Source organism: Phymastichus coffea, unplaced genomic scaffold (assembly GCF_024137745.1).
Source record: "Phymastichus coffea isolate CEN01 unplaced genomic scaffold, Cenicafe_Pcof_1.1 PCOF00018, whole genome shotgun sequence".
NCBI classification, from domain to species: domain Eukaryota; kingdom Metazoa; phylum Arthropoda; class Insecta; order Hymenoptera; family Eulophidae; genus Phymastichus; species Phymastichus coffea.
This window is the reverse complement of record NW_026706829.1, coordinates 5,211,098-5,227,042: the sequence shown is the minus strand read 5'-3', so window position 1 is coordinate 5,227,042 and position 15,945 is coordinate 5,211,098. Positions and strand designations below refer to the sequence as shown.

The window sequence follows — 15,945 nt, the reverse complement described above, 5'->3', positions numbered from 1 at the left end:
CATTTACAATATTTATTCTAATAATGTTTATATTTTCTGTTCTCCATTCATAATACCTTATTTGTATTGTCTCAGAATTATTTGAAATAATAAAAGTACTGATCTTGGTACTATTTTCTGATTTATAATTATTTATATTCCAATTGATAAGGTCTATAAATTTCAGGTGTACTAGCCGACCCACCTAGAAAAAAGTTTTCTTTTTACTCTGAAGAGCTTGTAGAATCCATAGGAAGTTATTACAAAGATCATAAGAATAGCCGAGCTTGTGCTGGTATCAAAGAATATATTGTTGTGGTGAACAAAAATACGAAAGTGAAAGAAAGATTACAGAAGAGATTGCTTTTGTTCAGTCTCAGAGATTTGTACCATAATTATCTAGACGATCGTGCGGACGAATTAGAAAAAGTTCCCAGTTTGTCATATTTTGCTGAGCTACGACCAGACGAATGCTGTTTTGCTGGTGCTCCTGGTACACATTCCGTTTGCATTTGTATGGAATATCAGAATGTAAAATTGAAAGCAAGAGCACTATCATTGTCACTGCATTACAGAGAATTATTAGATGTTTGTGTTTGTTCAGTAGATGACGAAAACTGTATGTTTAAAAACTGCTCTGAATGTCCCGGGGAAAAAGCCATTCAGGACTTTTTGCAAACTAAAAACCTTGTAAAAAAAATGGCTACATCAGGTACTCAACTTGTTCATCCGTTCACTTTACAAGTAGTAATGAAGAAACAACTAGCAATACTCGCGTAACACTTATTCAAAAGGTCGAGAATGTCAAAGTATTCTATGAAGGATTTGTGAAAGATGTTTTGAAATTAAAAGAACATCATTATGTCAATAAAACTCAGAAATATTGCTTCGCATTCATAAAGAATAATTTGAAGTATGACACTGGTTTAGTAGTAATGGATTTTTCTGAGAACTATTCATTTATAGCTCATGATTCCGTTCAAGCTTTCTATTTTAACAATATTCAAGCTACGGTACACCCTTTCGTCCTTTACTATAGAAGCAATGATGAAATGAAGATAGAATATGCTAGCTTTTGTGTCATTAGCGATTACTTGAAGCATAATGCATACGTTGTAAATATCTTTCAAGAGAAGGTGATAGAAATTATTAAAGATCTCTTTCCGGAGTTGAAAAAATTGATATATTTTTCAGACGGAGCCCCAACACAATACAAAAATAAGTAAGTTTATTTTTTTAGCTTCACATATTTTTGCGAAGCTTGTTTAAAGAATGAAAAAAAATTACGGACAATTCTCATCATTTTTACAGGAATCATTTTACAAATATTTGTTATCATGAAGATGATTTTGGAATCAAAGTAGAATCCTATAATTTCTTTGCCCCTAGCCACGGTAAAGGACCCTGTGATGGAATCGGAGCTGTAGCGAAACGCATTGTCAGAGATGCATCTTTGCGATTGCCAGTAGAAAAGCAAATTTTGAATGCACGTAATATGTTCCTGTACCTGAATGAGCATATGGAAAAAATCAAGTAAGGTATTATTTATAAAACTGCTTTTTCATACAATAGACTTTCGAAAAACTGAATATTATTCAATTTTTTGTAAGGTTTCTATAGGTTAGCAGCGATGAATGTGAACGTCGACAAAAAAGGTTACAGAAACGATTTGATACAGCACAAACTGTCAAAAATACTAGAGGATATTTTTACATGAAACCGATTAATAAGGACAGTGCCGAGTTTAAAATTACAACTCTGTCTGACGAGAGTAGGCCTGAAAGTATAAGTAAAAACTGAACATGCAGAAAAAAAAAATTTTTTATCTTTTACCATAAACTAATATGATTTATTGCGCTTCATTTTTGTCCTTCTTCAAAAAGTAATTCAACCTGAACTCTGATATAACTTTGAATTTTCGCGCTACTTGTGTGCTCCACCAATCACAATGCTGGATGTTGGCGAATCATCATTTCTTGGGGTAGGAATATGTATTTATAGAAGATGCACACAATTTTGCCCTTATTCTTAATATAATATTATCATAATGTTAATTACAATAATAAACCGTAGATAATTTTTCAAAATACCCGAAATTAGTGATCTTGAAAAATCACATAAGTCAACAAGGAAGCAAAAGTCCAGCGATGTTATTATAGGACTATATTCTACAATACTAGAACTGCTTAGAAAAACCTTGTTTGATGAAAAAGATGATGTTGGTATTTTTTAAATGTACTTTCATAATAGCAATATTTTACTATTTTCGGAATAATAGCAAACTTTGAATACACATATCTTTTGTCCTAATTAAGCTAGCAAGATGGACGGCATCGTAAATTAAAGCTCTTTTCAAGGCAAACAAAAAAATATCTTCTAATTTTTCAAAAAGGGTCAAAGTGACGGAACTATGAGCCCGTGAGTATGATTCAAAATCCAGCAATTATGAGTGCAATGAACCAGCGGGCACATTCAACAGAGTGTATTTTCAGGTTTTGGACCGCCATGTTTTCAAAAGTAGATGAAAAGACAAATGGAATGAGAGGTTGCTCATCCTGATATCTTCAAAACTCACGGAGTTATGAGTCTTCAAAAATGGCCAAAAGAAAGCTCATTTTTTCACCTAATTATATATATATATATATCTCGGTATATATATATTTTTAAAAAAAACTAAGATAGCCAAAAGTCCTCTTGTTGCATGTACCATAGAAAAAATCGCCGCCAAGATCGGTTGACCCACCTGCGCAGCTTCTTTTAAAAATCTGTTGGTCAGACCCATATATATATATATATATATATATATATATATATATATATATACATATACATTGTGTTTTAACTCTCACATGATATTTATTTATGTTTTAAAATTTAACTTTTTCGTAAAATCAAACCTTTTTTATTACAAAATTCAGTCGTTTATCATACAACTCGTTATAAAAAATCATTTGAAATTGAAAATACATTGAATCGTTATTTAACAATAATAATGAAACGGAAAATGCTCAGAATCACATATGGAATACATCTAAACTTTTTTCGAAAAAATTTGAGCTATTTTTGGCCATTTTCGAAAAATGACCAAAAATGGCGAAATTCAAAAAATCAAAAATAGCCCAAATCGTTTCAAACAAATTCAGACGTATTTTACAGCGGATTCGAAGTACTTTTTATTCTGTATATTTTTTTTGTAAAATCGTTCCTTTTTGAGGAAAAAAACCATGAAGTTTTTCATAGTGCTGTTGCAAAAAAGTGGACATCTTGAAAATATCAAAGCAAAAGTTGATGCTCACAACCACATTTTCGGAAACGTTAGACATTAGAACCACGATGTCTGGTGGACTTATGGCGGTAAAAAAATTGTAAAATTACAATAATTGATTTAAAAAAAAATATGATAAAATTCCATGATTTTTCGAAAAAAACCTTAAAAAATTAAGTTCTTCGAATTATATTGAAAAATAAGTACGATTTTCTGAAAGAGTGACTTCAAAAACCTCTGATAAGCAAATTTGGCGGAAAACCAAGGAGGTTTTCCATTTCATTTTTATGCTTGAAAATGCGTGCACAAAAATGACTTTTTTTGCGTTAATGGATTAAAATCAATTTGTTTTCGTCTTTATATTCGCTTAGTAGAGATGAACATAATGAGTAGGTTTCGTTTAAACATTAATTAAAACCATCATGGTGTCTTGAAAAACTTTTGTTACAGATGGTAAGGTAACTTAAAACTTAAAATTGTATGTCTTGTTTTTATTTATTTATGAACAAACTATAGATTGGATGAATAATAGTTTCCTGGCTTTATTATTGCGGTTAATTTCGTCTATCGAATAGATTCATTTGAGTTGACAAAGTCGTAAATTTTTTAATGTAAAAATTTTTGTAGTGCTAAACAGGAAAGTGAAAACTCGAAAGGAAACGTGTAAGAAAGGTTCTCTAATTCTATTTTTCTTCATCTCTCTGCGTTCCCGAATAGGGTTCGAGCATCGGCAGGCCATGTTATTAACGTAAGGACGCCCTAAGTCAATGGACGCGCACAACAAAGTACTAAATCTTCTTTTTTTTTTATAGCTATGTTTTTCAAATGGTAGGATATTTGGTCAGCTTGTCTTCTCTAGAAATCAGAGTAAACCTTAAGAAAAGAAACTTTCCAAAGTATTTTCGCTTTTTAATGGCATTCCAAATTTTGTATAACAAGATACGCTTTTACCGTAAGTTAGAATAAAATACAATATGATTATTAGTTATCTGACGTTATACGGCACCTATCTTTATTGAAATTTTTCTCATGTTCAATTTCTTATCAAAAATCGAAATTTCTGTACCTTTTAAAATTCCTGTGACCTCAACTATTTTGCGCAATTTTATTTTTCGATTACTTAACACTACGTCGTGGATTTTATCGGTTCTATTCCGAAGTAATCACGTCTACAAAATGGCCTGAACGATGTTCATTTGCAGTTGAAGTACGGACTCATTCAAATTCATTTACCCAGTCGTAAACAGTTGCAAACACAGGGGCAGATACATCATGAGCTGCATTTATCTCAGCTTCTTGATGGATCTGACTGAAACTTTGGCAGCACTCTATTTAGAAATGACGCTTGCTGCTGCAATAGAAGCTGTTATGCATTGGACGCTATCTCTTGGATTTTCTAAGGAATAATTAATCCACCCTCATACACAGATACAAGTTCGCATGCGACTTCAAGCTTTAGATCTGTAGCAATTTTTTGTAATTCAAATTATTCAATATTAATTAGCAACCATAATATAGCAATATTATCATAATTTTCATCACATGTTTCAACTACATCTATAAAAAATTACTTCTTAACTTCCAAACTTTTAAATATTTTTGTTGCAATACCGTCTTTGTAGGATTACCTTTTTATTATTTTACTATTTTGTTCAGTAACACTGTTCACTAACAAAGACAACTTTAATAAATCCGCCTCCACCATCTATTCCAAAATTCAAATAAAAATTGCATTCAATTTTTCTATCTTTTTCAGCACGCTTAAAAAATGCTTCTAAATGATTACAGAATACTAAATTTTCAGAACACTCTAACTTTTGATTACTTTTCGTATTTATGAAATCACATTTTTTAACCCCGAAATATTTATCAAGAGTGTGATTCTTATTTTCTAATTTAGTTCTCATATTAGGTTCAAGTAATTTTCGATCTTTTCAACTCACACGGAGTGCTGTAGTAATTTCAAGCACTGTATTAATAAAATATTAATTTCATTGCGCGTTTATGAATGTAGCTACTTATACTTTACATCAAGTTATTTTTTTTAAAAACGGCTACACGAACGATTTCAATTTTTGTTGGGAACTTCTAGTTTTCTATATTTTTACTAAAATATGAAATAAAATCGAAACCTGTTGTTACGTTGATTTAACTTTCATTCATACCGGAACCAAACTAACCTGTGCACTCGAATACCTTGCGAGTAACGATTATCTGACAGTGGAAGAACTTTACATAAAAAGCCGGAGCACCATACTGGATCATCTAACCTTGCTACGCCTTTAAAGCCGATGAAACGTCTGTAACCATCGCATTAGAACCAACCTAGATATCGGAGATCCTCTGGTCGAAGTTGCTGCGCTTGATATTACCCAAGTTCAGTGGTCTACTGGCCTACAGTTTCAGAGGACTGGAAAACCTTTCGTAACCTTTTCGTAAACCTACAGCATAATAACACCTCACTAGGCAATGCCAGAAAGATCATGTTCCTTAAGACGAGTGTTGAGTGCCTAGCTTCGGAGGCTGTGCGTAGCTTCCGCGCAGTCAAGAGCGACTACGCGTCGATCGTCCGTCACCGCTTCAAAAATTCAATACCTATAATTGTAATCATCTTTGTCTTGAATTTCATTCGAATAAACTGAACAATTCTACCGATTTGTATATAAAATATACAATAAAAGACTAATAAAAGAAAAAAAGAATCATTAGTGTGCTACCGTTATGAGGAATACACTAACATTAAGTCTCACAGGAACAAAACTATTGATCAGTAATTCGCTATTGATTTTTGAGGAGTAAAACGTATAAAGCGATAAACATAAAGTTGATTGCGATTTATTAAGAGCCTTCATCATCTATGACAACCGTAAGATATTAGTTCAACGAATTTAAACATAGCCGTACATCCATTGTCGATAAAGAGCAGCCAGGCCGTTGGATAAACGTGTTGAATGCAGAAATCGTCGAAGAGTTTCATGAATTCATTCTTGCTGATCGCCGAACGAAAGTCCATCTTATACACGTAAGGCCCAGGCGATGAAATAATATCTGAGTACGGTACTTCGGAATAAATGAATGTCGTAACCTATATCTTTATTTTATTCTCGAAGTGTACTCAAAGACAGAGCTTGACAGAAAGAGACACCATAATTAGAAACGCTTATCTCTCTTACGTACGAATACACGCACTTATACACATGTGTCACTTACACGTATCATACAACTCCATACATTCCCTCAACATATTTACACTACGGAACTCCTCTCCTTGTCTTACCCCATTCTTTACAAATACTGTTTTACTAATAAAAATTGCTATGTATCGATCATTCTCCAATACAAAATAATTAAAATAATCATTTTTAGGTTTTAACAACGTGCTTATTAGTTGACTTATATACCTTCTCAATGATCTTCCGTCATCTACCTTTACTAAGTAATGTAACTTTTCTTCACGCTTATTTAATGTTTTACTTATTTACTTTGTTTTTAACATAATTTCTAGCTAACACATTCTTTCTCCTATTTCAAACTTCTCCGTGAGAATATTTTGATTTACTATTTCTTTGTTAATAAGTTCTCATAGACACAACAAATCTTGTTTATTTTTGTCTTACAAATTAAACAACAATTCTGACGGTGATCACCTTAAGATAACATAAGATATTGTACAATACTTTGCTTCAATTTCTTGCGTGGTTAAATCCAACTTTTCTCTCTTTAATAACGCTCCCTTTATTGCTTAATCATATCGTTCGATCATTAGGCGTTGAATGAAACAGGGCTGTATTCTAGTGCAAACTACCATTGTCTTTCATAAAATTTGAAAACATTCCTGATTTAAAAGTTAAATCCTTATGGATACTAGTACTTTTGATAAGCGAAACACGAGAAAATGTATTTATAAATTTCAATCATATGGCTTGTAGATATATATCTCCAGTTACATCGACTATGCACCAAGCAGACTAAAGAAAGTGTCATCAAAAAAAGACTCTTAAGAGACGCGCGGGAGGGGAGGAGAGAAAATATATAAGAGAGCGAAGGATGTAGAACGGAGGATTATTGTACGTGAAAATTTGGCTCGATGTGTCACCGTTGGTAGAAGAGAAAAGTTTACGTGAAGATTTAGCTATGGAAGTCACCATTGATAGTAGAAAAGAAGACTTTGGTATGGAGTTGCGGTACGCCGTGGATTGCTACAGGAATCTTCGTTTTGGTTTGGTTGACTGGCGATTAGGTGAACTGGATCATCTCCGGCCAATACAGCACAACCATAGACGTTTGCTCTATCACAACCAACGCCCGAGCCCATTGAAAGCAAAGGTATGGCAGCTGGTGCAACCGACACAGTGTAAACTCTCTTCTCTCTCTTTCCGCTCCTCAAGAATCAGCTCTAGTGCGCGTATAATAATCGTGGTGTCACTAGACTCCTGATAATCGGGTGCTCCGCGGTGCGCAGGATTGCGACCGCTGAGCGACCATTGTCCAAATTGAACGAGGAGGCTCATCGTTGTCTGCCGTGCAGGACTGCCGCTTTGCAACGGTTGAACACCTCTCCGGGAACACCGCTTCGCTCCGAAGACTTATTTGTACGGGAATATGTATTACGATTCTTTATTTTTACTTATTTTTTCGTAATTTCTTTTGTCCTTTATATATATATATGACTATAATTGTATTGTTATTATTAATAAAAAGATGATTTCAGGTTTTATAAGCTATATAATTAAATTTTAAGAATTTCTTCTTTTCGTCTAAGGCTCTCACACGTGAACCTCGCAACCTGCATGCCTAGCAGTTTTTTCAATTGCTGAAGCATTTTGCCTTCCAAATCCCCGAGTAAATAATCAGTAAATAGAGTCGTGAGCAAATTTTATTGAAAAAAACCAACTTTCCCTTTACAATATATAGTAAGGGGCTGAGTATACCCTCTTGAGGCACTATTTTAAAGGTTACGTAAAAATTATTATTTTAAATTACGTAATTATTATGTTTTTAAATATCTTCATATAGTCTGCCGTACGTGATAAATTTGATAGACTGAATTAAATTTTTTGAACATCCAATTTGAGCAAGCAGTGATAGTAAGATATCTATACTGATACTATCGAAACCACTGTAGAATGTCAAGAAGAAATGATTTTTTTTCTAAGAATGCCTCTTCAAGTTTCAATATAATTATAGTACTATTGTCAGGACATGATTTACCTTTGCGGAATCCACTTTGCTTTCAGGAAGAATATTATTGTATTCTACCCACCAGAATAGTCCATTTTTTACAAGTGTTTCAAAGAGTTTACAAGTGCATGACGTTAACAAGATAGGCTTTACTCCAATGTTATTGAATTTTGGTATGAAATGGACATAAGGTTTCCAGATTGGCGGAAAGTCGTTATTACTAAACATTTCATTAAAAATGTCAAATAATATTAGTTTAAATTTAATAGGTAACTTCTGCACAATTTCAAAATCAATACCGTCGATACCGGTGGTCGAATTTATGTTTTGTAGAATAAAGCGCTGTGTAAACTCAACAAAATCTAAGGAATAGTCGAAAAAATCGTTAGAATTACAATTTGGAATCCACGAGGCATCAGCGACCAGGTTATTTTGTGAGCATAATTTGTCAAAAATGGACAAAATTTGATTAGATTTTTGTAGATTGTCAGTTGTGCTATGAGTGGGGCTTGGTCCAGCAGTTTTTAAATACTCTACACTATTGCATAACAAAACTGAAATTGGAGTGAGCATTTAGACTTTCGGCAAACCTGAGAAAGTATTCATTTTTATATCTAATCGTTTTTCAGAATAGGGCACATTGCTTTTTGAAATTAATGAGGTTAGATAGATATTTTGTGAATTTCCATTTTTTGAAATTGACTCGCCGTAATATTTTCAATAAAGCACATTCATTGTCCCACTACGGAACAGGATTGTTATGATTGGTTTTCTATCAAAATTCTTTACTCTAGATGTTTACTCTCAACGAGTTTCATAATAGGGTTGAAAAAGTGATAATAGTTTTCGCTGGCAGTACAGTTCGTGTATTCCTCGATAAAAAAGACTTCGTAGTTGTTTACGAGATACTTTTGATATTTTTGTCATATATCTGTTCGTATACTTTTGATTTTCAAACTTTTCTTTTTATAAACGTGTTTTGAAATGCTAATACTTACATGAATGGGATAATGATCAGATCCCCAGAGCTAATCATTAACTAAAATAGATATTTTATCACTTAGATTAGAAGATAAGAATAAATTTATATTGGAAGTATAGTCGCGATTTATAGCGACGTACATTTCGGTTTCAATATTATGAATAAAAAGACCGTGATCATCCATCGCATTATGAAATTATTTTCCGTTGCTGTTAGTTTTCTAACAATTCCACACAGAATTATGCGTATTAAAATCTCCTACAAGAAAGCAGTATGTTCGATTGTTTACATTGTCGAGGACAGAATCCCGTTGAACAGGCTCAAGTGTGAGGCCAGGGGATCTGTAACGTGCGATAATATTGATAGGAGAGTAATATTTTTAAAAGTTCGATTAAAGTGTCAAGACTAATTATATTCTGTATTTCGAAGAAAGCTAAACTTTTATGAATTAGAAAGAGTATGTCACCGTCTTTACCAGTCTCTTGTCCTTTCTAATCGGAAGAAATGCAGGGTGTCGAATCATATATTTTTCTTGGAGACCAGATTCGACACATGATAATGTCTACAGCTTAGCACTAGTTCGATGTCAGTCAATTACTCTTCATAAAACTTCTAATGTTCCAAAAAATTAGATTAACTTTTAGATTTGATTTGTTAATTGCTCAAGTCATTTTTGACGCTAAGTTGGTTTACTAGTTAAAACTTTCTTGACTATTAAAATTACTACTGACTTAAAGTTTTAGGGAGGTATTGCTCGCTGATATTTTTTTCATCGTCCTATTAATTCCAGATATCAAGTTACTATCAAAGATAATGTCGTGAGTATCTTTAAGTAAGGAAATGAGGTCGGTTGTATTATTTGTATATTTTTTTGCAATATCTAGAACGTGAAGGCTGCCATGAGTGACGGCTAGAAAATTCGCGAACTTATCTTAGCTGAGAGGACACTTTTTTCTTCTAACTTGAACAGTTGAGAAACAGATGAGAGTTTTGCTTTGATTGGGTCAATGTATGCTTTATATGAATTTTCATCTTTTCTTTAAGTGTAAATTTCGTCGTGATCTTCTTTTGCGAGATTTAGAGGCGAGTTTGAGCTTACATGTGAGAAGATAAAGCTAGTTGTTAATGATCTAAACTTTTTGATAGACTGATGAAACAAAAGAGTAACAAGCTTCGACAATGATTTCAGAAGAATAAGCAAATCGAGTGAGTTCAGGAGGGATAGATGTATCTATAAATTCAATAATGAATACATAACTCACTGTGTTTGAACAATGAATCAATAGATTCTATATTATTAATCGGGCCATCAGTTATTTTTGTTTTTTTCGTGCTTGAGGAATGCTCGAAATTTTCGGATGATGTAATATTATTCGCGATGTCTGTGCTACAAATGAATCACTTAATTATGTCTGAGCTAGAATAGATAAAGTACAAGAATTCTCTGAAATCAATATTGATTATTGCAGGAATTTTAGAAAAATCGTTAGGATCAATATATGTTTATATTCGAGAACTCAAAATGTGTTCGTAGCTTTCTTTAGAGATAGATGCTTTCAAGGTATAGGTGACAGTCTTAACGTTTAATTTATCTAAAATGTCTTCTATTATATGATGAGGAAAGCCAGAGTTACTTTGGAGAAAATCAATCTTTCTTGCTAGTAGCAAGCTGTCTGATTGTAATTTTGATCTATAATTTTTATGGAAGAGTAATTGTCAATAATATTTTCTACTAATTCTTTGGAAGCTAAGTAAAGGCAAACTAGATTTTTTTATTGTATAGTAGAATAAATTATACTTTTAGCTTTTTAGCTAGAACAATTTCACCAATGGTACATGTATAATCTGTCAATGTCAGACCTTCAGCACAGTCCACTATCAAGCCTGGCTCTTTAACTGGAAACTTACTTTAAGTTGCAGTTGCACAACTAATATTAGATTCTTTGTTGACTTTGTCCGTAAATATATCGGACTGAGAATTCTGAATGAGTTGACTATTAACAAGAGCCATTTTTCGTTGTTGATAGGTTGTTCCTTGGAACACCCAAAATCGAGAGCGCTGCGACGGACCAACCTCTGGAGTTTCGCGCACTAGAAACTCGCAAGCAAAAATAACCACGTCTACTCTCGACAATGGCCCAAGCCAAACTCAAGTACTGTTTCATTACAACACACCAACATAGTCATCCAATATCGTCGTGACCAAATTGCCTGAATTGTGCTACGAGCTGCTGTCACATCTACCGCACTCACTTTATGTAAACTTGGTAACATTCCTGATGAAATTAGAAAATTTCTTAATTTTCTTATTGTTGAAAAGTATATAAGACATGCTTTCAAAAGAAATTCAACTATGGTCGCTGGTGAAGAAAGATTTACTTCTGCTCGAAAGACACGGTTTTTAGCAAACAGTGGTTATCAAAGCAAGATAACGTAGTGATAGAGCCTAGTTTTCAATAGTAAAAATTGTTTGAAAAATGTTGCTGTAGATACATTTTGCAACAATTCCAACTTTTCTGGCAACCAACAAAAATGTTATAAAAATGTTGCCAAAATGTTCAAAATGACCGCCTTTGTTTCTAAAATAATGCAAATGTTGAGTTGACATTTAATACTTGCTTGTAAAAATGGTGCGCGAATGTTGGTCTAACAAAAAATGCCTTATCTAACATTGAGAACAGATTATTGCAAGATTCAGTAAATATTTCATAAACATGTTTAAAAATATTGTAAAAATGTAAAATTGTAAAAAAACACAAAATATACCTCACGAAATGAAAAATTATAACGAGCATTCTAGAAATGTTTTGGTAACAATATTATGGAAACAAAAATGGACATTACGCATCTTGTGGCAAAACTTTTATATCATCTTTTTGGTTGCTGCAAATGTTGAGGATGTTAAAAGACGTATGTTCCAGCAACATTTTTTAAATAATTTTTGTTGCTTAAGTTTTCAGTAATATTAATCTATTGAATCATTACAATCAAAAAGTACCTTGTAATAATAATTTAATTTCTTTAAAACAAAAAATCTACATAAATAAATGCAACATTTGATAGTATCAATAATAATAGACATTTAAGAAAAAATATAATTCAATTTGGATCTTCCACTTCAAAACCCTGTATCCATTATGAACTAGGTCAGAATGCATCAAACAAACTATGTATTTGTATTATAATTAAATTAAAAAATTACCCATGTTTTTTCTTTTAATGTACTTGCAATTATTTTTTATATTTACAATTATTTATAAAAGATGATTTAATCAATTTTTAGAAGTTTCTTATATAAAGACAAATTTCACTTTTTTTATCCATGATGCAGTTATTTCAAATCGATTAACTATAATAAATTCAAATCTGATAAAAGTTTTTATTGTGATTCTTTACATAAAATCACTGAAGTTAATAGTTTTTCAAAATGACAAAAAAATTAACTCAAGTAATTTTTTCCATTTAACTATAAATGATGTAGTTAATTTAATGCTGTTTGCAGTTAGTTTTTCCTGATAGTCAAGTAACTTTTGCTACCTATTATATTTTTTATGACTTTTACACTAATAAATTTAATTCTAACAGTGTTGTGCAGGTTTTGGTTGTGACTTTTCCCATAGAAAGAACAGGTGCTCATAATTTTTCAAAACAATCTTTACAATAATTTATTTAAATAACATTTTATAAACAACTTGTAAAAAAAATACTAATAAATTGTTTTTCAATTTGTGTATAAATATATAGTTAGTTTGATGCTATCTTGCCTTAATTTTACATAGATTTTAATGAGTCAATCAAAGTATTAAATGAGGAATATATGTTACTTAAAAATTACAAGAGGTTATTACCAAATGACTTGTATACCAAAAAATGGTAAAGTAAACAAATTTAAATAAATAATAAACTTAAGTAAATAAACTTAAGTAAATGTCTATGACTATATCATGAAAAATCAATAAGAAAACTGTAATAAATTTATATGCAGCTGACTCATACATTAGTTATTTTATGTATTGAGTTCTGCCTGCATGTAACTCAGACTATTTGCCAAGATTTACAATTTTGATGAAGTTCACCTCACTAGCTGCAACTATCTAAGCTATAAACATCTTCTCCATATCGTACTCTTCCTCAACTTATCCAAGATACATAAATAACTCGAGATACATAAATAATTAAAATGGTTGGTTGCTAAAAACATTTGATATTAAGTTTCCAGAAAAAGGAAGAACTTTTATTATATCTTAAATGATTATCAATTAGCTTATTGAAACTCTTCAAATCCTAATCATATTGTATTTAATGTAACTAACATGTAATATGTATTATTATAGTATACATGTACTTCATTACTAAAACTGTCTAATATCAAAATTTTTTCTTTTTTCTGTTAAAAATGTGTAAATACCTTTTGTATAGAATAATTAATTACAATACAATTAATATAATATTATAATTTGTATGTTTATACATTAGAAAGTACATTCTAGATAGTTTGTCTATCTAAATAATTTCTTCAAAAGTTACTCTAACTTAAAAATATCATTACTGTAAATTAGGGAATCTTGAATCTAAAATAATTTTGGAAGTTTTAGACAATAAAAGCAGACAAACTTTGTAAATATATGTTGAAAAATTGCAGGAAACTTTTACATGTCTTTGTATATATGCATATGTAAGTCATATTTATTTTAACTTTTAAAAATAATAAAGATCAAATATATAATTTAATAAGTCATCACGAATAATTCTTGCTCTTACCTATGTCACTTTCATTTAAATAAAACTGTGATCCTAAATCATCAATTTGACAAGCAATATTATCATGTAAAGTCACTGATTTGACTCCTCCAAGAATCACATTTTTTGCCACTTCAACACCTAATCCACCTAATCCAGAAATAAGTACATCTGAACTTGCCATACAACGCATAGCATCATGACCCAATACATATAACTGTCGAGAGTAGAGTCCTTCATCAATGTCTGAGTGTATTTGTACTGATTTGGAGTTAATTTTTGCCATTTCTGAAAAACTTGAGAGGTTTCCTGAACCTCCTGGTGAATTGGCAACACGACGTTTTTTGTTAGGAGGATTAACAGAATTTTCCACCACTTCAGCACTAGACATCGGACTTTACAAGAACCTATTTAATATACTGTTGATTGCTGATAAAAAGTTATAGATATTTAGATAAAATACTAATAACGTAACTGCAGCTTGATGGATACTACAGTGATGAAATGATTATTCTGAAAAATAAAAGCATTTATCATAAATTGATTAACTCTGAATACAATAGCTCAACTGAGGCCACTTGCTCACACAATATTCAGAATATGAAAACATCAGATATTATAATCATTTTATTTTATTTCACACAAAGTGTTGTATATACTATTTCAATGTTGAATATGTTTTTAAATGTCTAATTAGGATTTGTTCTAAATTAAAAATTAATACTTCTGATATGTAAAAAAACAGTTATATTCGTTCATACTTCAATAATAAATACAAAAAATAATCTGAGAAATATTTAAGGATATATTATTCAAATAAAATCTGGCATGAAGCTTAATTAGTAACAGCAAATTCATAAAAAATAATCAATCGAGCAGAAACTTGTGTATAGTTATAATACTGACTAAACCTTAGAAATTCATAAACTACATTATAAGATATTTATATTCAAAGTTTAGATCTCAAAATTCTTTGAAGTTAGTTTAAGAATATTTTAGTATTTTTAAACTTCACAAATATGAATAGTTAACTTGAAAAGGTCAATATTCTAGACAATTAAGTTTGATAGTTCTTATTAAAAAATTATTACCTAAAATTACGACGTTCGTCAAAAAATATTAGATAAAATTAAAAATATGGTTGAAAACACAAACATAAAATTTCCTTCTTTCTCTCTTTTTAAAACTTTTTAATGATATTCATATATATTCACTAATTTCCTGCCTTAAAAATATGTTGAAGGGCCTCAATATTACCGATCTGTCAGAGTTAAATAATTACTATATACGTTTGACATGAAGTTCTAATGCTAGGATTGTTCCTAAGCCGCACAAGATCTAAACAAAGAGAACTTACCATTTAGAGAAGATACCATTTAGCACATAAAATTCAAAAATTTAAGATAATCGGGAAAATAGAGCTCTGTGAATTTAACACCCGTTTATCACTTTCATTATTTATAAAATATCTAATGATTTGTTCGATAACTGCACATCACATACCCGCAATAATATAAGTTATTGAACATTTGCTTAGAACAGATATAAAAAATAAGGTAAACAACAATTTTCACGCAAAGGCTCTATAAACAGTGTCGTATTCAGCCCTGTTGATAATAATGACGTAATTAAAAGGCGTCATCCTCCTTACCCCAGCCAGCAAAGTGTAACGGACAGTGAAAAAAATACCATTCGAAATATCTCTAATTAAACTTTCCAAAAATGCTCATTATTTTAATTGAACCCCTTCAGTTGTCCAAAAAAAAATTAAGAACTATGATAATTTTTTCGTTTTTTG

The 15,945-nt window shown here is 31.2% G+C and overlaps 1 protein-coding gene across 1 annotated transcript in view; it reads right to left on the bottom strand.

Moving 5' to 3' along the window:
* LOC131675296 (ubiquitin-like modifier-activating enzyme 1) overlaps positions 1-14,799 on the bottom strand; it is a 96,337-nt gene extending 81,538 nt beyond the window's left edge. The window contains exons 1-2 of the mRNA XM_058954224.1: positions 14,734-14,799; positions 14,169-14,660 (exon numbers count right to left, since the gene is read on the bottom strand). Of these exons, the coding sequence (XP_058810207.1) occupies positions 14,169-14,538 (370 nt within the window). The 5' untranslated portion in view covers positions 14,539-14,660; positions 14,734-14,799. The remainder of the gene's footprint in view (positions 1-14,168; positions 14,661-14,733) is intronic.
* Positions 14,800-15,945: the final 1,146 nt, after the last annotated feature.